Source organism: Oncorhynchus masou, chromosome 26, assembly GCF_036934945.1.
Source record: "Oncorhynchus masou masou isolate Uvic2021 chromosome 26, UVic_Omas_1.1, whole genome shotgun sequence".
Classification (NCBI taxonomy): Eukaryota; Metazoa; Chordata; class Actinopteri; order Salmoniformes; family Salmonidae; genus Oncorhynchus; species Oncorhynchus masou.
The window spans coordinates 3,979,796-4,004,582 of record NC_088237.1 but is presented as its reverse complement, the minus strand read 5'-3'; the positions used below and the strand labels follow the sequence as shown (position 1 = coordinate 4,004,582).

General features: G+C 42.3%; 1 protein-coding gene across 1 annotated transcript in view; it reads left to right on the top strand.

Moving 5' to 3' along the window:
* LOC135514660 (fibroin heavy chain-like) overlaps positions 1 to 24,054 on the top strand; it is a 64,540-nt gene extending 40,486 nt beyond the window's left edge. The window contains exons 32-47 of the mRNA XM_064938151.1: positions 47 to 61; positions 277 to 300; positions 414 to 458; positions 9,021 to 9,440; positions 9,544 to 9,660; positions 9,773 to 9,805; positions 9,899 to 9,955; positions 10,066 to 10,581; positions 10,697 to 11,194; positions 11,279 to 11,641; positions 11,770 to 11,802; positions 11,884 to 12,240; positions 12,898 to 12,933; positions 15,878 to 15,919; positions 16,311 to 16,376; positions 20,875 to 24,054. Of these exons, the coding sequence (XP_064794223.1) occupies positions 47 to 61; positions 277 to 300; positions 414 to 458; positions 9,021 to 9,440; positions 9,544 to 9,660; positions 9,773 to 9,805; positions 9,899 to 9,955; positions 10,066 to 10,581; positions 10,697 to 11,194; positions 11,279 to 11,641; positions 11,770 to 11,802; positions 11,884 to 12,240; positions 12,898 to 12,933; positions 15,878 to 15,919; positions 16,311 to 16,376; positions 20,875 to 20,921 (2,669 nt within the window). The 3' untranslated portion in view covers positions 20,922 to 24,054. The remainder of the gene's footprint in view (positions 1 to 46; positions 62 to 276; positions 301 to 413; positions 459 to 9,020; positions 9,441 to 9,543; positions 9,661 to 9,772; positions 9,806 to 9,898; positions 9,956 to 10,065; positions 10,582 to 10,696; positions 11,195 to 11,278; positions 11,642 to 11,769; positions 11,803 to 11,883; positions 12,241 to 12,897; positions 12,934 to 15,877; positions 15,920 to 16,310; positions 16,377 to 20,874) is intronic.
* Positions 24,055 to 24,787: the final 733 nt, after the last annotated feature.

The following is a 24,787-nucleotide window of genomic DNA, read 5'->3' as shown; positions in this document are numbered from 1 at the left end:
TACCTAATACTGTCTAATACTATCTTTCATGTCTTGTCTTATACAGCTGGGGCTGGAGTTGGTGAGTATCAGTTGTCTTTGTGTTAATTGTGATATCAATATACATATGTAATAACAACCTTTTAATTATTGATATCTGTTGCATGCATACGTGACTTAAGGTATTCTTTCTCTTTCTTTCTCTCTCTCTTTATTTGTCTTTCACTCCATCCGGCTTCCTCTCTCTCTTGCTCTCACCACCCCCTCCTCTCCCACTATCACTCTCTTGAGCTGCAGATGGGGTAGGAGTTCCCTCTGGAGGTGAGAAATAGAATAACCACATATTTGTTAACTAATACCATACCCTTATGTCTACGTGCCTACTTTTCCATTCTGTGGTCTGCACTTGGATCACGTGGTCTGTCTTTCTACAGAGGACTCAGGAGCTGGTGTTGAGCACCAGAGCCAGTCTGGTGCTGGTAAGTGACTGTCAGACCCCTGATGTTCCTCACATAAAGAGGGGAACTAGAGACTAATTAAAACCAAATACTTTTAGACTTTTACTCAAGTAGTATTTTACTGGATGACTCACTTTTTTTTGTACTTTCTATTAAGTTATCTACTTTACTCAAGTATGACAATTTTCTACTTTTTCCACCACTGTGTGTGTGTGTCTGTATATAGATATCTATGGACATGATGCTCATCTAGCATACTGTCTAATATACAAAGAGAAAAGGTGGAGTTTTAACTAAATAAGTCGGTTTTATCCAATCAAATTGGCTGTTTGAAACTGAATGTAGATTATTTGTCTTTCTACAACACTCAGAAGACATGGGAGGAGCATGAAAGTACCTCCAGAGTGATGACCTCATTGACAACAGGTTCATCTCTTTCAACCTATGGTCTCTTCATCAGGTTCTGCTAGTTCTGGGTCAGGTTCATCTGGTGATGCGATTGGTGTGGGGTTTGGTTCTGGTACTGGTATTGGTGTCGGGCTAGGCGATGGTGGTATTGGGTTGGGCATCGGTATCGGCTCTGGTGGTAAAGCTGGAGGTAAATGAAGGCTCTGTGCCTTGACAGGCCAGTACCGTATGTGACTGGAACCTGGTCATAACATGCCATGATATTGACATTAGTATATGACTGGACATTGTCATAACATGTCAGTACAGTGCAGTATATGACTGGAGCTTACCATAACATGTCAGTCGAGTTTGTGACTGGAGGTTACCATAACATGTCAGTCCAGTACATAATCTGACTGGAGCTTACCATAACATGTCAATCCAGTACAGAATGTGACTGGTAAGCTCCAGTCATGTACTGGAACAGTAACATGTCAGTCCAGTACAGAATGTGACTGGAGCTTACCATAACATGTCAGTCCAGTACAGAATGTGACTGGAGCTTACCATAACATTCCAGGCCAGTACAGTATGTGACTGGGGCAAACCATAACATGTCAGTCCAGTACAGAATGTGACTGGAGCTTACCATAACATGTCAGTCCAGTACAGAATGTGACTGGAACTTACGATAACATGTCAGTCCAATACAGAATGTGACTGGAGCTTACCATAACATGTCAGTCCGGTACGGAATGTGACTGGAGCTTACCATAACATGTCAGTCCAGTACAGAATGTGACTGGAACTTACGATAACATGTCAGTCCAATACAGAATGTGACTGGAGCTTACCATAACATGTCAGTCCGGTACGGAATGTGACTGGAGCTTACCATAACATGTCAGTCTAGTACATAATGTGACTGGAGCTTACCATAACATGTCAGTCCAGTACATAATGTGACTGGAGCTTACCATAACATGTCAGTCCAGTACATAATGTGACTCCAGTCATGTACTGGAACAGTAACATGTCAGTCCAGTACAGAATGTGACTGGAGCTTACCATAACATGTCAGTCCAGTACAGAATGTGACTGGACTGTCAGTCCAGTACAGAATGTGACTGGAGCTTACATAACATGTCAGTCCAGTACAGAATGTGACTGGAGCTTACCATAACATGTCAGTCCAGTACAGAATGTGACTGGATGTCAGTCTAGTACATAATGTGACTGGAGCTTACCATAACATGTCAGTCCAGTACATAATGTGACTGGAGCTTACCATAACATGTCAGTCCAGTACATAATGTGACTCCAGTCATGTACTGGAACAGTAACATGTCAGTCCAGTACAGAATGTGACTGGCTTAGTCAGTCCAGTACAGAATGTGACAGCTAACATGTCAGTCCAGTACAGAATGTGACTGGAGCTTACCATAACATGTCAGTCCAGTACAGAATGTGACTGGAGCTTACCATAACATGTCAGTCCAGTACAGAATGTGACTGGAGCTTACCATAACATGTCAGTCCAGTACATAATGTGACTGGAGCTTACCATAACATGTCAGTCCAGTACATAATGTGACTGGAGCTTACCATAACATGTCAGTCCAGTACATAATGGGACTGGAGCTTACCATAACATGTCAGTCCAGTACAGAATATGACTGGAGCTGTCCAGTACACAGTCCAGTACATAATGTGACTGGAGCTTACCATAACATGTCAGTCCAGTACAGAATGTGACTGGAGCTTACCATAACATGTCAGTCGAGTTTGTGACTGGAGGTTACCATAACATGTCAGTCGAGTTTGTGACTGGAGGTTACCATAACATGTCAGTCCAGTACAGAATATGACTGGAGCTGGAGCTTACCATAACATGTCAGTCCAGTACAGTTTGTGACTGGAGCTTACCATAACATGTCAGTCCAGTACAGTCAGACTGGAGCTTACCATAACATGTCAGTCCAGTACAGTTTGTGACTGGAGCTTACCATAACATGTCAGTCCAGTACAGAATGTGACTGGAGCTTACCATAACATGTCAGTCCAGTCAGCTTAGAATGTGACTGGAGCTAACATGTCAGTCCAGTACAGAATGTGACTGGAGCTTACCATAACATGTCAGTCCAGTACAGAATGTGACTGGAGCTTACCATAAGTACAGAATGTCAGTCCAGTCAGTCAGTTTGTGACTGGAGCTTACCATAACATGTCAACATGTCAGTCCAGTAGTCAGTTTGTGACTGGAGCTTACCATAACATGTCAGTCCAGTACAGAATGTGACTGTGACTGGTCAGTCCAGTACAGAATGTGACTGAAGCTACCATAACATGTCAGTCCAGTACAGTTTGTGACTGGAGCTTACCATAACATGTCAAGTACAGTTTGTGACTGGATGTCAGTCCAGTACAGAATGTGACTGGAGCTTACCATAACATGTCAGTCCAGTACAGAATGTGACTGGAGCTTACCATAACATGTCAGTCCAGTAAAAAATGTGACAGTACATAATGTCAGTCCAGTACAAAATGACTGGTACATAATGGGACTGGAGCTTACCATAACATGTCAGTCCAGTACATAATGTGACTGGAGCTTACCATAACATGTCAGTCCAGTACAGAATGTGACTGGAGCTTACCATAACATGTCAGTCGAGTTTGTGACTGGAGGTTACCATAACATGTCAGTCCAGTACAGAATATGACTGGAGCTTACCATAACATGTCAGTCCAGTACAGTTTGTGACTGGAGCTTACCATAACATGTCAGTCCAGTACAGAATGTGACTGGAGCTTACTATAACATGTCAGTCCAGTACAGTTTGTGACTGGAGCTTACCATAACATGTCAGTCCAGTACAGAATGTGACTGGAGCTTACCATAACATGTCAGTCCAGTACAGAATGTGACTGGAGCTTACCATAACATGTCAGTCCAGTACAGAATGTGACTGAAGCTTACCATAACATGTCAGTCCAGTACAGTTTGTGACTGGAGCTTACCATAACATGTCAGTCCAGTACAGTTTGTGACTGGAGCTTTACATAACATGTCAGTCCAGGACAGAATGTGACTGGAGCTTACCATAACATGTCAATCCAATACAGAAATTGACTGGAGCTTACCATAACATGTCAGTCCAGTAAAAAATGTGACTGGAGCTTACCATAACATGTCAGTCCAGTACAAAATGTGACTGGAGCTTACCATAACATGTCAGTCCAGTGCAGTATGTGACTGGAGCTTACCATAACATTCCAGGCCAGTACAGTATGTGACTGGGGCTAACCATAACATGTTTATGCAGAACAGTATGTGACATTCATGTAGATACAGTGCCCTGCGAAAGTATTCGGCCCCTTGAACTTTGCGACCTTTTGCCACATTTCAGGCTTCAAACATAAAGATATAAAACTGTATTTTTTTGTGAAGAATCAACAACAAGTGGGACACAATCATGAAGTGGAACGATATTTATTGGATATTTCAAACTTTTTTAACAAATCAAAAACTGAAAAATTGGGCGTGCAAAATTATTCAGCCCCTTTACTTTCAGTGCAGCAAACTCTCTCCAGAAGTTCAGTGAGGATCTCTGAATGATCCAATGTTGACCTAAATGACTAATGATGATAAATACAATCCACCTGTGTGTAATCAAGTCTCCGTATAAATGCACCTGCACTGTGATTGTCTCAGAGGTCCGTTAAAAGCGCAGAGAGAAGAACAAAGGAACACACCAGGCAGGTCCGAGATACTGTTGTGAAGAAGTTTAAAGCCGTATTTGGATACAAAAAGATTTCCCAAGCTTTAAACATCCCAAGGAGCACTGTGAAAGCGATAATATTGAAATGGAAGGAGTATCAGACCACTGCAAATCTACCAAGACCTGGCCGTCCCTCTAAACGTTCAGCTCATACAAGGAGAAGACTGATCAGAGATGCAGCCAAGAGGCCCATGATCACTCTGGATGAACTGCAGAGATCTACAGCTGAGGTGGGAGACTCTGTACATAGGACAACAATCAGTTGTATATTGCACAAATCTGTCCTTTATGGAAGAGTGGCAAGAAGAAAGCCATTTCTTAAAGATATCCATAAAAAGTGTTGTTTAAAGTTTGCCACAAGCCACCTGGGAGACACACCAAACATGTGGAAGAAGGTGCTCTGGTCAGATGAAACCAAAATTGAACTTTTTGGCAACAATGCAAAACGTTATGTTTGGCGTAAAAGCAACACAGCTCATCACCCTGAACACACCATACCCACTGTCAAACATGGTGGTGGCAGCATCATGGTTTGGGCCTGCTTTTCTTCAGCAGGGACAGGGAAGATGGTTAAAATTGATGGGAAGATGGATGGAGCCAAATACAGGACCATTCTGGAAGAAAACCTGATGGAGCAGCAAAAGACCTGAGACTGGGACGGAGATTTGTCTTCCAACAAGACAATGATCCAAAACATAAAGCAAAATCTCCAATGGAATGGTTCAAAAATAAACATATCCAGGTGTTAGAATGGCCAAGTCAAAGTCCAGACCTGAATCCAATCGAGAATCTGTGGAAAGAACTGAAAACTGCTGTTCACAAATGCTCTCCATCCAACCTCACTAAGCTCGAGCTGTTTTGCAAGGAGGAATGGGGAAAAAATGTCAGTCTCGATGTGCAAAACTGATAGAGACATACCCCAAGAGACTTACAGCTGTAATCGCAGCAAAAGGTGGCGCTACAAAGTATTAACTTAAGGGGGCTGAATAATTTTGCACGCCCAATTTTTCAGTTTTTGATTTGTTAAAAAAGTTTGAAATATCCAATAAATGTCGTTCCACTTCATGATTGTGTCCCACTTGTTGTTGATTCTTCACAAAAAATACAGTTTTATATCTTTATGTTTGATGCCTGAAATGTGGCAAAAGGTCGCAAAGTTCAAGGTGGTCAAATACTTTCGCAAGGCACTGTATGCCTGAACTTGGCAGTATTTGCCACGAATTAGCTTCAAGAAGGAAACAAGCTGCTTGGTTCACTGATGGTCTGCTTGTTTGTACGGTTTTACTACTACTAATAATAATACATTGCCAGTGCAAAGATAAGCCCTTTTAGAATCAAAGATTTCTGCTTACATAATTAATCATTCATTTTCCAGATGCTCATCATTGTTCAAGATAAGAGTTAAAAGTGATGTCTCAAACACTTAGTTAAGGACTTTAACCTGGTTATTGTTGTGATCTAACCCATCCTGGTCCAGGGCTAATGCAGGTACAATTTCTGGATTATTCTATTACTGCATGGCTGTCTCAGCCATTTGAATTGTAAAACCAAAGTACTTTCCTCTTGCACCGAAAACTAATCAACAATCTGATTCTCCATGACAAATATGAGCGTACTGTAACTAACTTGCTTTAAGCAGTTGTGTTATTTTTCAAACAAATTAAACAATAACAATAATAGTTTTTAACATGATTTTTAAAATGACTACCTCATCTCTGTAAGATCTCTGACGAGCAGTGAAATTCAAATACAGATTCAACCACAAAGACTAGGGAGCTATTCCAATGCCTCGCAAAGAATGGCACCTAATTGGGACATGGGTAAAAATATTGCGTATCCTTTTGAGCATGGTATAGTTATTAATTACACATTGGATGGTGTACCAACCCAGTTACTACAGATATAGGAAAACTTCTTAACTCAGTTGCTGGAGAGGAAGGAAACTGCTGAGGGATTTTACCATGAGGCCAATGGTGACTTTAAAAAGAGATAGAGTTTAATGGTTGTGATAAGAGAAAACTGAGCATAGATTAGCAACATTGTAATTACTCCACAATGCAAACCTAATTGACATAGTGAACAGAAGGCAAACTGTACAGAATAAATATTGCAAAACATGCATCCTGTTTGCAACGAGGCACTGAAGTAATAACAATAAAAATGTGGCAAAGTAATTCACTTTTTTTCCTGAATACAAAGTGTTATGTTTGGGGCAAATCCAAAACATATTACTGAGTGTAACGGTTTTCTTCCGTTGAAGGAGAGGAGGACCAAAATGAAGCGTGGTTAGTGTTCAACATCTTTAAGATAGACGATAAACGAGAACACTACAAAATACAAAACAACAAATGTGAAAACCGAAACAGTCCTATCTGGTGCAATGACACAAACACAAAACAGGCTACCTAAATATGGTTCCCAATCAGAGACAATGACTAACACCTGCCTCTGATTGAGAACCATATCAGGCCAAAAATAGAAATAGACAAACTAGACATACAACATAGAATGCCTACTCAGCTCACGTCCTGACCAACACTAAAACAAAGAAAACACAAAAGAACTATGGTCAGAACGTGACACTGAGTATCACTCTACATATTTTCAAGCTAGTGGTGGATGCATCTGTAACGAGTTTCTTCTTCCTCTTCTGAGGAGGAGTAAGAGATATCGGACCAATGTGCAGCGTGGTAAGTGTCCATAACGATATTTTATTTACATGAACACTAAACTACAAAATAACAACGTGAAATACCGAAACAGCCCCGTGTGGCACAAACACTGACACGGAAAATAATCACCCACAAATCAAAAGTGAAACCAGGCTACCTAAGTATGGTTCTCAATCAGGGACAACGATTGACAGCTGCCTCTAATTGAGAACCATACCAGGCCAAATACAGAAAACCCAAATCATAGAAAAAAGAACATAGACAGCCCACCCAACTCACACCCTGACCATACTAAAACAAAGACATAACAAAAGAACTAAGGTCAGAACGTGACAGCATAATGTTATGGGTATGCTTGTAATCGTTAAGGATTGGGGAGTTTTCTGGAAAAACGAACGATTGTTAGGTCACCGCCAAGTCACAGAAAAATTCAGCCATTTTTCCAGCCAAAGGTAGGAGTCACAAAAAGCACAAATAGAGATAAAATGAATCACTAACCTTTGATGATCTTCATCAGATGACACTCATAGGACTTCATGTTACACAATACATGTATGTTTTGTTCGATAAAGTGCATATTTATATCCAAAAATCTGTTTACATTGGCGTGTTATGTTCAATAGTTCCAAAACATGCGGGGATTTTGCAGAGAGCCACATCAATTCACAGAAATATTCATAATAAATATTGATGAAAGATACAACTATTACACATGGCTCTTTAGATAAACTTCTCCTAAATGCAACTGCTGTGTCAGATTTAAAAAAACCTTTACGGAAAAACCATACCATGCAATAATCTGAGTACGGCGCTCAGAGACCAAACAGCCAAAGAAATATCCCCATGTTGGGTAGTCAACATTAGTCAGAAATAGCATTATAAATATTCACTTACCTTTGATGATCTTTATCAGAATGTACTCCCAGGAATCCCAGTTCCACAATAAATGTTTGTTTTGTTCGATAATGTCCATCATTTATGTCCAAATTCCTCCTTGTTTTTAGTACATTCAGCCCAGTAATCCAAATTCATGATGCGCGAGCAGACGAAAAGTCGAAGTTCCGTTACAGTCAGTAGAAACATGTCAAACGATGTATAGAATCAATCTTTAGGGTGTTTTTGACATAAATCTTCAATAATATTTCAACCGGAGAATTCCATTGTCTTCCGAAAAGCAATGGAACGGGAGCTACCTCTCATGTGAATGTGTATGACCAGCTCGTGGCTGCTGGCAGACCTCTGACACATTCCCCTCTCATTCAGCCCCCCTTCACAGTAGAAGCCTCAAACAAGTTTCTGAAGACTGTTGACATCTAGTCGAAGCCTTAGGAAGTGCAAGATGACCAATATCCCACTGTATCTTCAATAGGGTCTGCGTTAAAAAACTACAAGCCTCAGATTTCCCACTTCCTGTTTGGAATTTTTCTCAGGTTTTTGCCTGCCACATGAGTTATGTTATACTCACAGACATCATTCAAACAGTTTTAGAAACTTCAGTGTTTTCTATCCAAATATACTAATAATATGCATATATTAGCAACTGGGACTGAGGAGCAGGCAGTTCACTCTGGGAACCTCTGGGCAACTTATTCATCCATGCTACTTAATACTTCCCCAGCTATAAACAGTTATTAACAAGAGACAATTGCAGCAGTTACGATCGTGGTATTCTGTGTTCCACATTGATCTGTCTGGCAAGGTTTGGGTCTGAAACCTCTGTCACCTGATTGGTTCTACAGGTGCTGCTAACGGTGATATCAGTGGAGGGGGGACTCTACCTGGAGCTAAACCTCTGAAGGCTCCAAGAGGAGATACACCTGGTGAAGGAGAGGGAGATATAGGAGGAGGAGCAAGAGGTGTTGGTGGAGGTCCTGATGGTGCAGGAGGAGCAGGCAGTGGATCTGGCGGAGTAGGAAGAGATGGTGATGGTAGAGGAGGAGGAGCAGGCAGTGGATCTGGCGGTGTAGGAAGAGATGGTGATGGTAAAGGAGGAGGAGGACCGGGAGGAGCAGGGGGGAAAGACGGTGGTGCAGTTAGAGTGGGAGGAAGTCCTAACGGTACAGAGGGAGCTGGAGGTTCAGGAGGTGGAGGAGCAGCAGTAGAACCTGGAGGAGTTGGAGGAGGTGCAGGACCAGGCAGTAGTGACAAACCACCCAAAGGTACAGTTTAAAAGCTACTATAACAAGACTATATAGGGCTGTCACTGCCAACGAAGTGAAGATTAAGATGACACTAATGATCTGTTGGTCTCTGCAACTTTAGGTTATGGAGCAGGTGGGGCTGGCAGTCTGGGTGCAGGAGGTGCTGGAGGAGCAGCTCTGGTCCCTGGGACTGGTGGTGCTGGTGATGTAGGAGCTGGAACCCTCAAACCAGGAAAAAGTAAGCCATGACTGCAAACCAGATAAACCAAACAAGTCTTCTGGTTTCAACTCAACACCACAACAAGATGATTGTCCTGATGTTTTCATTATGGTAATTATTCTCTCTGCAGGCTACGGAGCTGGTGGAGTCCTGCCAGGTGGAGGTATGTTAAAGTTACTGCCCTGTCAGTCTGAAAGGAGTTCACACACATAATGTTAATTTTATTAGAGCATTAATCACAGGCTTGGTTTCTCAGGTCTACGTTACCCAACTGGGGCTAGAGAAGGATTGGGCTCAGAGAAGCCGGGCAAAGGTACCTTTGAGCATTCTTTCAGCTGTCTGCATGTCTTTCTGTGTTTGTATCTCTTCTAAAAAAATATCTGCTTCAGGCTCATCCATGTAATTTCTCTCTCCTCCACTTAGGATATGGTGCTGGCCAATTTGGAGCAGGAGGACGACGTCCTGGAGGATATGGTGCCGGACCAGGCGGATACGGAGCCAGTCCTGGAGGGTATGGCACTGGACCCGGTGGTTATGGGGCCAGACCCGGTGGTTATGGTGCTGGTCCAGGTGGTTATGGGGCTGGAGCTGGTCCTGGTGGCTATGGTGCTGGGCCAGGTGGATATGGTGCTAGGCAAGGTGGCTATGGTGCTGGGCCAGGTGGCTACGGGACAGGGGCTGGGCCTGGAGGATATGGATCCAAACCATACAAGACTGGAGGTGCTGGAGCCGGTGGTGTTGGTGGAGGTCTGGGTGGAGCTGGCAGCCTGGGTGCCATAGGAGCCGGACCAGGAGGAGTGGGTGGAGGTCAAGGAGGCGGTCTAGGTGGAGGTCAAGGTGGAGCTGGACCAGGTGGATATATACCAGGTGGAGTTGGTAGCAGATACCCCATAGGTGCTGGAACTGGAACAGGAACTGGCACTGGAAAACCACCTAAAGGTATGGCAGAAACATTGTCACATACATTTTTAATAATGTCACATCACATTTACATCATGTGTGAAAATAAAAATGTATCCTAGTGTCTGTGAATTCACTGTCCCCTCTGTTTCAGGCTATGGGAGAGCTGTTGGAGCTGGAGATGGGCTTGGTGGTTATGGTGGCGGAACAGTTGGTTATGGACCAGGAGGAACCGGGGCCGGACTAGGTGGGGCTGGGGCCGGGCAAGGTGGATATGGTGCCGGACATAAAGGTTATGGACCAGTTGGAGCAGGGCCGGGAGGAGCTGGGGTCAGACCAGGTGGAGCAGAGGCCGGACCTGGTGGCTATGGTGCAGGGCCTGGAGGTTATGGGCCTGGGGCTGGTCTTGGTCCTGGAGGTTATGGGGCTGAACCTGGTGGCTATGGACCAGGTGGAGCAGGGCCGGGAGGAGCTGGGGTCAGACCAGGTGGAGCCAGACCAGGTGGAGCAGAGGCAGGACCTGGTGGCTATGGTGCTGGGCCTGGAGGTTATGGGCCTGGGGCTGGTCTTGGTCCTGGCGGAGCTGGTCCTGGAGGTTATGGGGCTGGACCTGGTGGCTATGGACCAGGTGGCGCTGGATCTCATAAATATGGTGAGTACATAATCTTTTTAGATGTTCCATTCATTCTCTCAAAGAATAATAATCTTTGTTCTGATGAAGTTCATCCACTGACAGGTATGCTAAGTGGTTCCCTTGGAGGGGGACAAGCAGCTGGCCAGGGAAGAGTGCCAGGAGGGGGAGCAAGGACTGGGCTAGGTCAGGGAGGAGTGCCTGGAAGGGGAGCAAGGACTGGGCTAGGTCAGGGAGGAGTGCCTGGAGGGGGAGCAGGTACCGGGCTAGGCCATGGAGGAGTGCCTGGATCTGGGCTTGGTGGCGGTAGTAGTTCGGGTGCTGGGTATGGATCTGGCATTGGAACCCATGGAGGTTATGGACCAGGAGATGGTGCTGGGACCGGACTTGGTCAGGGAAGAGCCGGGGCCGGACCAGGTGGCTATGGACCACTTGGAGCTGGGGCTGGACAGGGAACTGGAGCTGGAGGTACTGAAAATAACTGCTTTTAAGTGTGGATCAATAGAGATCATCTCTTTGTATTTATTTATACACCTCTCCACTCAGAAAAATGCACTATAGAGCAAACAATTTGTGATACCTGTTTTGTATTGCAGGGTATGACGCAAATGCAAAAGCTCGTAAATATGGTGAGTATATCATCTTTTTAGAAGTTCCATTAATTCTCACAAGGAATAATCTTTTTGCTGATGACGTTCTTCCACTGACAGGTATGCTAAGTGGTACCATTGGAGGAGGACAAGCAGCTGGCCAGGGAAGTGTGCCAGGAGGGGGAGCAGGGACTGGAGTAGGCCAGGGTGGAGTGCCTGGATCTGGGCTTGGTGGTGGTGGAGGTGTCCCCGGTGGTTATGGTCCTGGAGCTGGATTTGGACCTGGTGGTGGAACTGTTGGTGGTTATGGACCAGGAGGGGGTGCTGGGACCGGACAGGGAGGAGTTGGGGCCGTACCAGATGGCTATGGGACTGGGCCTGGTGGTTATGGACCAGGTGGAGCCGGACAGGGTGCAGTGAAGCCAAACAAATCAGGTTATGGCTCCTCCTCCTCGGGTGGAGCTCTCTTTGGACCAGGTATGGAAGAAAACATACTTGTATCCCCTCTGTAGTTAACTGTCCAGGGTCTTGGTGTAGCTACAACTAATGATGACTAGACACCTGCTTACCTTTTCACTGGCCTTCTGGCGCTTTTGAATTTACAATCAATCTGTTCTTCAGGTGTGTCGAGTTTACCTGTGTTAGTCCATAGGTGCGTTTAAGAAGGGAAACATTCCATTTGTTTTGTATATAACCTTGATGCATTTTAGGATACATGTGAATTATAAATGTTTTGCCAAATAAGGTACTTCTTTGGCAATTTTGAAACGTAAATATATTTGTAATTCATACATTTGGAAATATATCTTTGAGCCAATTCTTTATATTTACCATGTATTTGATATGGGAAGGTCATTGTTTGGCGAACATAAGTATCTGTTTCGGGTTTAAGCTGCTGATACAAATAATAATGTAGCTGTGTAGGGTTTCTGCGCAGTAATAATAGCAAAGTCATTTGCACTTTCAATATTGCTGGTAAAAAGTCACAGTTATCCATACTAAGATTTGCTATTTACAGCTTTACCGTAACATTTTGGAATGCTAATTCAAATGGATGAACTGAAATTGTTCACTGCAAACAGCACCCTTGTTGAACTCCCCTCTATCTTACACACACCCTAACCTCTTCTCCAGGTGGTGGAGCTACTGGGAGAAGAGGAGGAGTACCAGGTTAGTTACCTGGGGTGTAAATATAGGGTGTACCTGGAGTTAGATACAAGGTGAACTACCAAGGGGGGTAGGAACATACATCCCATGTGTTGGTATTCTCTGTAGCCTCTGCTTGTTTAGTGCAGGCTAGATGGCTTGTTTACTGTGTGCTCTTTTATGGCTCCCAGGGTGGAGCTGGCTATCAACCAGGTTATTTTTTTTTATTTTTTGCCTTTATTTAACTAGGCAAGTCAGTTAAGAACAAATTCTTATTTTCAATGACGGCCTAGGAACAGTGGTTTAACTGCCTGTTCAGGGGCAGAACGACAGATTTGTACATTGTCAGCTCAGGGGTTTGAACTTGCAACCTTCCGGTTACAAGTCCGCCGCTCTAACCAATAGGCTACCCTGCCGCCCAATTATGGCTCCCAGGGTGGAGCTGGCTATCAACCAGGTTATTATGGCTCCCAGGGTGGAGCTGGTTATCAACCAGGTTATTATGGCTCCCAGGGTGGAGCTGGCTATCAACCAGGTGAGAGAGCAACACCGCAAAGACCATGGAGCTTTAACAGTGCAAGTGTTATGAACATGTTGCTAACTATGGTTCTGAATTCAAACATGCAGTCCGCTGGCTCTAAGGATCTGTTCTTTGGTTACACAAACTGACCTGTCCTGTCCTGTGTTAAACACACACACACACACACACACACACACACACACACACACACACACACACACACACACACACACACACACACACACACACACACACACACACACACACACACACACACACACACACACACACACACACAGACTCTGCCTGGAGCTGTCCATCCAACCAAACTGAGTAACAGGGCAAGAAGGACCTTGGTCAGGGAGGTGACTAACAACTCAATGACCAGTCTGACAGAACGACAGAGTTTCTTGGCTGAGATGGGAGAACCTGCCAGAAGGACAACCGTCTCTACAGCACTTCACCAAACTGGGCTTTATGGGAGTGTGGCAAGACAAGAGGTCGCTCCTGAGACAAACGCACATGACAGCACGCCTGGAGTTTGCAAACGGCACGTGAAAGTCTGAGTGCATAAGACAACATATTCTGTGGCCTGAATGTAACTCTTTGAAATGTAACTCCTTGGCCTGAATGCAAAGCGCTATGTCTGGAGAATACAGCTCATCACCCTTCCAACACCATCCCTACCGTGAAACATGGTGGTAGCAGCATCATGTTATGGGGATGCTTTTCAGCAGCAGAGACTGGGAGTCTGGTAAGGATAGAGGGAACAATGAATGGAGCCAAATCCTTGATGAGAACCTGCTTCAGCGTGCAAACAACCTTAGACCTGGGCAAAGATTTACGTTCCAACAGGACAATGACCCTAAGCATACAGCCAAAGCAACGCTGGAATGGCTTCAGAACAAGAATGTGATAGTCCTTGAGTGGCCCAGCCAAAGCCCAGACTTGAATCCCATTGAACATTTTTGGAAAGACTTAATGATTGCTGTGCACCACCACTCCCCCGTCTAACTTAACAGAGCTTGAGAAAACCTGCAAGGAAGAATGGGAGAAAATCCCCAAATCCAGATGTGCAAAGCTGATACAGACATTTCCAAGACGACTTAAAGCTGTAATGGCCACCAAAGGGGCTTCTAAGTATTGAGTCAGGGGTGTGAATACTAATGTAAATGAGAGATTTCTGTATTTTATGTTCAATACATTTGCAAACATTTCTAGTTTTCACTTTGTCATTATGGGGTATTGTGTGTACGTGGGTGAGGAAAAAAATATATCTAATATATTTTGAATTCAGGCTGTAACACAACAAAATGTGGAATAAGTCAAGGGGTATGAATACTTTCTGAAGTTACTGTATATATGGTCACCTAGGGGGGTGAGGGAGAGCGATAATTCCCAAGAGGACAAAAGAGATCCTTGCTTATGGTGTCGAGAGTACACACTGAACATACTGTATACACGTTACCACAGAGATCATACATCCATATAGCATCAGAGTTACCCTCAGTGAACAAGTTTCAGATAGATACCAAACCTGAATCCTTACTTATTATTATATCACACATTCCAATGGTAAGTCCTCTGGATACTGTAGAGAGAGAATTTGGCCTCTTGACAGGGAAGGGCTGACTGACGTTTGGGCCTTGTATTGGGCCATTTGCCATGCGGTCAGAGGTGATGTAGAGCACATAAATTAGGACCGAGACTACAATATCAATTCACAAATACCAATTCATCTCTGCTTCAAAATAGTCAATAGTGAAATATCTAAATAACAGCCAAGGTGTCGTAAAACAAGGGAAGGGCTGACTGATGTTTGGGCATTGTATTGGGCCATTTGCCATGCGGCCAGAGGTGATGTAGAGCACATAAATTAGGACCGAGACTACAATGTCAATTCACAAATACCAATTATTCTCTGCTTCAAAATAGTCAATAGTAAAATATCTAAATAACAGCCAAGGTGTCGAGCACATAAATTAGGACCGAGACTACAATATCAAATCACAAATACCAATTCATCTCTGCTTCAAAATAGTCAATAGTGAAATATCTAAATAACAGCCAAGGTGTCGTAAAACATTGTTTCGACACCATATCAATGCACTTTTTCTCAATAGTTTTAAGTGTAATCCTCCACTGTGTATGCTAGAAGATGTTATCGAGTTTTACTATAGACCTCTCACATGAGTTTATATTCACTATGTTCTCCCATGGTATGAAAAAAGATGTTGGAAAAGCTTTAGTATACAATTTTCTGAGAGTCAAAGTCTTTGGGTTTTATAAACGTTGATGTTGCAGAGATGTCAGTCCTTTATTTATTATGTTAACAAATACCTGACAAAAAAATTAACAGATTAAATAGTCAGTTTAGTAGGAATGATCAGCTGTTTATTATGACTGATGTGGGTTTGTCTATTTCCTGTTATTTTTCTTCTCCTCTAGGAGGCTACGGAGTAGGAGAAGCGGGACAGTCAGGGCAGAAATGTAAGACATTCCGCTTCACATATTATAATTAATTACTGTCCTGATACTCAAATGCACATGTAAGCACAAATACACATGTACGCATGCTTACTCCCACTTGCTCACAGTTAATTAACATATGTTAATCTTGATTAGCTTGACACCTCACTGAGTCTGAATGATTAACATAATGAAACACAATATCAGCTCAAAGACTCGCAAATAGTTTGCTATTTTTTTGTCTTTTAGGGACTTGGTCTCATTTTGCTTAGTGATGAATTGAGTCAAAACTACTTGACCTTATGGCACAACACCTGATACATGAAATAGACATGTTTCTGGCATTCCTGAGCTGTACTGGACACATAAGGTTTAAATAGATGAACCTCCTTGTCTTATTCTACTCTTCCAGCAAAGGCACAGAAGGCAGCCAAATACACAACCATGCAAGGCTTCCTGGGAGCACGCAGCTACAGAGGTAAACAACAACACCAGAGCACAATGTCTTGTGTTGTAAATAATATACAGTGGGGTCCAAAATTATTTACCTACTTGATAAAGATGAGCTATACTGTGTGCTCAAAAAAAATTAAATTATATTATTTTATACTAATACAATAGCTTACAGAAATAGATTTTGTTCAACAGGTAATCCATTTTTTCTCAAAAAGGTAGGGGTCAAAATGGTTGAAACCTCTGTTTTTAATAGCTTTCAATACCTCACCTTGCGAGGATGTTTTCTTTTTTGGAGGACACATTGGGAGGGATCTTAGTCCATTACTCCGTACAGAATTCGCCTGGTAGAGGTGACCAAATTTTGGAGAAAATGTCCTGGTACTGGGTAAAGTTCATGATGACCTTAACAAGGACCCCAGGACACGTGGAAGCAAAATAGCCCGATAACTTCAAAGATCCACCACCATATTTGTTTTATAGAAAAATACAACATTTAAAACATCTGTCGTTCTGTCCCTGAAAAAGGCAATTAACCCACTGTTCCTAGGCCGTCATTGTAAATAAGAATGTTCTTAACTGACTTGCTTAGTTAAAAAAAGGTGAACTGAAAAAGGTGACGTGGCTGGCGGCCCATGGGCCTTGGAACAGTTTTCTGGGCCATTTTTTTGACAATGTTTTTGCAATTTCTCAATTTATATAATAAGCCTTTGGCTGATCAGTGGGCAATGGCCAGCCCCCATACCAAGATGGACCAGCACAGTGTTCTGATAGGCTGAGCTGAAGTCACACAAACTAACATTCAAAGTCAAATGCGACATCAGCAAAGAGACCTGCTCCGACGCCATCATTAGTTAGACAGCCAAGATCATGAATCGTAAAAAAACAGAAAGGGTGCCTATAAACGTAGAAAGAGCACATTTTATATTGTAACCTCACTCAACTTCATGGCTAACAGTAAAGGGCATTATCCTAAGTATTCCTGTGATGAAAGTGTCTGCCCTGCACCTGTGCCTGTTATGCTGAAGTATGCTGCTGTGATAAGCGAACCACTCTCCTCTTCCCCAATGCACTTGAGAGAAAAATGCGTTCTGATCGTAAAACATTTAAAAATGCAATTGTGGGAAAAACACACCTTTGGAAGCTTCGTCCCCTTGTCCCTGTCAAAGAGAGCAGGGTCTCAGCTTTCTGTATGTATAATTTCTCAACTCTCACTATTCAGCTTAATAACAACTTAATACAACCAAGATATTTGATATGGCTTTGAGATATGGATGGAGCACACACGCCGGAAAAGATAACAACTTACTTCTGAACCAAATTAATTTAGTAAATGTCAACCTAGCAAGCCAGGCAACTAAAAGCAATTTTCTAAACAATGCTTTGGTTCATTTCTAACTAGTTAGCTAGCTAGCTGGCTAGCCAGTTCAAATAATGACCAGAGTATAGCTGACAACTTAAGCTACATTTTATTCGTTGTTACAGGAAAATAAATCCACAACATTATTTACAAGGTAATGGCGACCTTACAGAAAATAGCTTACTGCAACAGTGTGAATAAATAACAGTAGGTAATTATTTTAGAGAAATTTAGAACTCCTGCATTGTTTGGTCACAGGAGGATTTGGTCTGGTTGCTGTGGATGTCCGGTAAACCATGGCAACGACATTGTGTCAGTCGCAGAGGCGTAAACTTTTTTAATGTCTGTGCAAAAAGGAAACCGACACTTGCAGCGACGGCCTACAGACATTCCACCAGAGTTTGACTCGCATTCTAAATTGTCTACAGACATGTCGTTAGACCAATTATAAACCGGCCTTAAGTCATTAGCTTGGCTTTTGTAACGTATAATGCTGAAGCAGACAGGCTGACAGACAGAGAACAAAAAGAAGCACAGAGTTACAGCAGAGAAGACGCTGAGACAGACAGCACAACAGGAAGGGAAACGAAATGGCTAGAGCAGGGGCACAGTTAATAGCGGTGAGTTGTATCGACAGTAGTGTTTTTACACATTGTATTTGTTTAAAAAAATAAGCGGGTTAAAAAAGATGAGGACAATATCTCGCCAGTCACTGGTACAGAAATGGTTGATAAACACTGTACTATACTGTTATGTGTCAACACTACTGCCTGTTTTTAACTAAGGTGTGTAGGGGCAGGGCAGGGTAGAGCAGGGGTCGGCAACAAGTGGCCGACAGGCCAATATGAGTGATTTTTTAGTACAAAATGTGTTATATGTACAGTACCAGTCAAAAGTTTGGACACACAAAACTATGAAATAACACAAATGGAATCACGTAATAACCAACAACAAAAAAAGTGTTAATCCAATCTAAATATATTTTAATGTTACTTTGATGACAGGTTTGCACACTCGGCATTCTCTCAACCAGCTTCAGCTGGAATGCTTTTCCAACAGTCTTGAAGGAGTTCCCACATATGATGAGCATTTGTTAGCTGCTTTTCCTTCCCTCTATGGTCCAACTCATCCCAAACCATCTCAATTGGGTTGAGGTCGGAGGATTGTGGAGGGCAGGTCATTTGATGTAGCACTCATCACAATCCTTCTTGGTCAAATAGCCCTTACACAGCCTGGAGGTGTGTTGGGTCATTGTCCTGTTGAAAACAAATGATAGTCCCACTAAGCCCAAACCAGACGGGATGGCGTATCGCTGCAGAATGCTGTGGTAGCCATGCTGGTTAAGTGTGCCTTGAATTCTGACAGTAAATCACTGACAGTGTCACCAGCAAAGCACCATCACACTTCCTCCTCCATGCTTAACGGTGGGAACCACACATGCAGAGATCATCCAGTCACCTACTCTGTCTCCCAAAAACACGGCAGTTGGAACCAAAAATCTCAAATTCGGACTCATCAGACCAAAGGACAGATGTCCACCGGTCTAATGTCCGCTGCTTGTGTTTCTTTATCCAATAAAGTCACTTCTTCTTATTGGTGGCCTTTAGTAGTGGATTCTTTGCAGCAATTCAACCATGAAGGGCTCCTGAGTGGTGCAGCGATCTAAGGCTCTTTATCTCAGTGCTGGAGGCGTCACTACAGACCCTGGTTAGATTCCGGGCTGTATCACAACTGGCCATGATTGGTAGTCCCATAGGACAGAGCACAATTGGCCCAGTGTTGTTAGGGTTCTAAATGAGAATTTGTTCTTAACTGCCTTGTTCAATAAAAATGCCTGTTTCACATAGTCTTCTCTGAACAGTTGATGATGAGATGTGTATGTTCCTTGAACTCTGTGAAGCATTTATTTGGGCTGCAATCTGAGGTGCATTTAACTAAAATAAACTTATGCTCTGCAGCAGAGGTAACTCTGGGTCTTCCTTTCCTGTGGCGGTCCTCATTAGAGCCAGTTTCATCATAGCGCTTGATGGGTTTTGCGACTGCACTTGAAGAAACTTTCAAAGTTCTTGAAATGTTCTGCATTCATGTCTTAAAGTAATGATGGACTGTCGTTTCTCTTTGTTAATTTGAGCTCTTCTTGCCATATGGACTTGGTCTTTTACCAACTAGGGTAATCTTCTGTATACCACCCCTACCTTGTCACAACACAACTGATGGGCTCTAACGCATTAAGAAGGTACAGAAATTCCACAAATTAACTTTTAACAAGGCACACCTGTTAATTGAAATGCATTCCAGGTGACTACCTCATGAAGCTGGTTGAGAGAATGGCAAGAGTGTGCAAAGCTGTCATCAAGGCAAAGGATGGCTTCTTTGAAGAATCTCAAATGTATTTTAATTTGTTTAACACTTTTTTGGTTATTACATGATTCCATATGTGTTATTTCATAGTTTTGATGTCTTCACTATTATTCTACAATGTAGAAAATAGTACAAAATTAAGAAAAACCCTTGAATGAGTAAGTGTTGTCCAAACTTTTGACTGGTACTGTACTGCATATAAATAAATAAGAATTTGTTCTTAACTGAAAAAAGAGGTTAAAAGGTAAAAAATAAAATATGTATACATTTGGGATGAGTTGGTAGTGCGCACAGTGATGTGGGCTGGTGAGGATGAAATTCCAGGGCCGAATTCTTGTTCCAGTCCGTCCCTGACAGTAGGTATGGGATTCTTTTCTGCTTTCATTTCGATACTAAACCCACCACTGGCGTGCGTGGCCAAAGAGCTCTATTTTCATGTCATCTGACAAAAGCACAGTTCCAATCCAAATGCCGTTTAGCAAACTCCAGGCGTTTCCATTTGTTGGATGACATAAAAATAGAGCTCTTTGGCCACGTACACGAGTGGTGAGCTTGGTGTTGAAATGAGAAAGCATAACCAGAAAAGAACCCCATATCAACAGACAAATATGGTGGTGGATCATTGAAGTTGTGGGGCTATTTTGCTTCCTTCCACTGGTCCTGGGGCCGTTGTCAGTAATTTCGGACACCACTGTGCATAATACATGTTGTTCCACCCTTGCTATACTGTAAATATTCTTATTTGATTGTATGTAATTTGATCATATGGCCCTGAGATGCTGTGCTGTGAATGGTCCTTCAGGGGTCGCCGACTGTCAGGGTATATACTGCGGACGGAGGAGGAAGTGAGAGAGCAGCAAAAAGAAGTGACCTCATCAACAACATTGTGGTGCTACTGCATGATTCAAGAATGTACTGATTTTCAACTACTAATATGCCCCTTTTTTCTTTTAAAGTGTGAATCTCGGGCAATGGCAAAACCAGAGCCTGTTTGATCTTTTATTCTGAAACTGTGATCATGTGTTTATTGTTCCTCACCTGTACCCCTTTAGCCCCTCCTGTGTGTACCCCATTTACCCATTTAGCTCCACCACGAATCATGTTTGTTTAAAATACTGATACTAAGGCGTCCCACAACGGAGTGCCTCTAGACCTGTCTGTATGCTGACTAAACTGTCTGTTTTCTGATTAATGTGACTAACATCCCTCTATAAAGCTATGCTATTGACACACAGGCGCAGACTTACTCAACATTTGCACCTGCACTTTTCAATATACCTAGTTTTTGTTCAAGTTGTTTAGTTGCAAACATTTACAATATCTGGCCCAAGGCGTCTTGAGATATATACACACACTGCTGCCATAAATTAAAATCATAGGAGTTATCTTTAGAGTGGTAATCTTACAACCACCATTTTTGATTTAGAACTGTGTCCACTCTGAACCCTCAAAAGCAGTGTGTGTCCACAGCAACGCTCATGTTCTAACTCTGATTCTAGTTTCAGCAGTTCTCAAAAAAAAGGAGCTTATTGCCCTTAGAGTCATTAGTAAAGGTTTTAAGATCTTATATGCAGTCGTGTATAATGCCTTTACAGAATATATAAGGTTTAACTAAGCCACTTGCCTGAAATATTATCAACATCTTTCTGAATGGCTGCATAACACTGAATTGCTGTGAATGTTTTGAATACTTAATCACACCGATATGACTGTGTTAGTACAGCCATAGTTGTGATGACTGAAAATGCAAACGTATATTTTCTTTGTTTAAAATCCTCATCTTGGCTTTACTGAGAGCAACAGTACCTACATGACATTTGCAGTTGATTAAAACTAATATTATAATCATGCTCATCTCCACAGATTGGCCTGTTTTCAGACCTATCACCGTAAAACATAATTCTGTTAACTCAAATTATTTGGAAAACTGATTGCCTTGACTTATTAAATTAAAGCAACACATTTTTTGTAAGTTACCAGTACTTAGTTCATTTAGTTTTAGTGACTTGATTATGTTACACAGTGAACTGTAGAGAGCGTATAACTGCAGACTGTTGACAAAAGCCCAACGTTTTTACGTGCGTTAATTCACCCAGGAAATAGAATGCATGGGAGAGAATGAGACACAACAGATGGGCCTCAACGGTGTCATTACACATCAGTTTAGAAAGCAAGTCTATTTCTCTCCACATCTACTATAAGCAATGCTGGTAAAATTAGCAAATAAATTGCCAGAAAATAGACTGTTTGCATCGTTATGTCTAAATGTATAGTTAAAAAGTGTCTATTCAGTGTTGATCAGTTTAACTGCCAATACATATTTGAAAACAAATGCATAGAATTTCGATCACAGGCATATAGCCTAGGCCAGGGGTCTCCAAACTTTTCTAGCCTGAGTTACTTTAAGAAAAATGTAACATGTCGCTTCTCCTCTCCCATTCAACTCTTCCTCAGGTCCTTAGTGTATAAGAGAAAGTAGTGCACTGTTTTCTGTCAATATACCTGGTAAAATAAGGATTAATAAACAACAAGGGGAGACCTATAAAGTCAGATTTGTTTTCTCCAAAATTATGTTTTCAATTTCCCAAAATACGTTTTCTCTGTTTTATATTTTCTGGTTTAAGATGTTGATTTTACTCTCAAAATTACAATTGTTCATAGAGAAGTTTGTTCTGAGGACATGTCAATGGTTAAATCACATCAGGATACCTTTTTGGGGGGAAACAAATAGATATCCCCTTTATTGTGCATCTAGCGAGTAAGGACTGTGCCGTCTAATGTGGCAGTCTGGCAATGGTTCTGTGCTGCTGCTGCTCATTTAATGGCAAAGTTAGTAAATAACAAATAGATACAAATTATATATTTACTTATGATAAACTTCTGCCTGGTAAGCCTACTGTCAGCCCACAAGGCGGTTATCGCATCACCTGGCTACACACGGAGTGATTGACAAACGTGCCACACCATATACAGTAGACAGACGGGCAATACTACCGGAAATTAATTGGCAGATATTGTGAAGGTTTAATTCTTTATGCCAATAGTGGCTAACAAGGGGTGGGATGTCAATGTTGAGTTGTTTAGATAGGTGGTAGCTTGCAGTGTCGGATAATTGGGAGATTTGTTTATGACAGTTTGCGATGGAACAGATTAAAAATTGCATATGCTTTCAGAATTGTTTGGTGAGCTACTCATAGGTGAGCTGCGAGCTACTGGTAGCTCATGATTGACCTGCTGGAGACCCCAGGCCTTGGAAGACTACGGCTGGGAAACTCGAAGAACTACGATTTCAAGAGAGAATACTATTATGTAGGAAGAACGAACTAGCTAAATTCCTTATAGACTGCTCGGGTTTATTAGCTACAACTCTCATGTTCATGAATAACATTTTTTTAGCCTGTGCAGGCAGGTACGGTGGCTCCCATAGGACATCTAAGATGAGTCAAAAGGAACACACAAAAATAGTTCCCAGGTGCTATATAGTGAACATAACAATTACAACTGTTTATTATGGATTATCATGACGATTACGTTGGCATACGCTACGCAGTATATGTGAATTGACGCTGGCCTCTCGCAAGCAAATTTCACACCGTTGACAGGCATCTCCGGGTGTAATTTCGGTTTAACACCGATGCAGTTCAAGTCTTTTCACTCTGAACTTAAACTATTTGTTTACTTTAGCTTTTTAAATTATGAAGGAAAAAAATGCTAAAACATTTTCAACAATGTCTACTCTTCTGATTTAAAAAAAAATAAGTGCTTTATTTTTTTACATTGTCTTTGAATGCTCTCTAATGCTAGTGTTACCTGAGGTGTCATGTTACATGTTTAATGAAACTTTGTAATCTTGAGTTATCATCTATGGGCTCTAGTGTTTATATCATTAAGCCCAGACAGACAAAGAACATCTGTGTTTTACCTTAGAAGAGAATGATGCACTTTTTTTTTATACACAGTACACAGTTTTTAAATAAAGAAATTACCTGAATGTTGTGTTGTGAGTCTAACCTTATCCAACACACACACGCGCGCGCGCGCGCGCACGCACGCACGCACACACACACACACACACACACACACACACACACACACACACACACACACACACACACACACACACACACACACACACACACACACACACACACACACACACACACACACACACACACACACACACACACACACACACACACACACACACACACTCTCTAGTGACTATCTGCTTTTTTGCACAGCAAGAGTAAACAGATACAACACTCCCACCCAGGCACATGACATTCTGCTCCCAGCATTAACCATACGTGTTCCTCTGCTGGCCTGGCATGCTATACCGCCACGCCGTAACCCTGAGTTACATGTGTATCATTTTAACAGAACCACAGTATACAGTACCAGTCAAATGTTTGGACACATTTTCTTTATTAGACATCAAAACTATGAAATGACACATGTAGTCAAAATATATGTTAGATTCTTCAAAGTAGCCACACTTTAGCTTGATGACAGCTTTGCACACTCTTGGTATTCTCTTGGTATTGCTTTGAAAATTGATACACTTGTAAACTCACTTTTGAGGAAAGGAGCTATTGAATGTTTTGGTACCTACTGGAGAGCTCTCCTTTGTCTACACTCATTCAGCTTTGTTCACACCCTCCTAAGCCAGCCCACCCATCTCTTTAAGGATTCACATGAGGTCATGTGCTAAACAG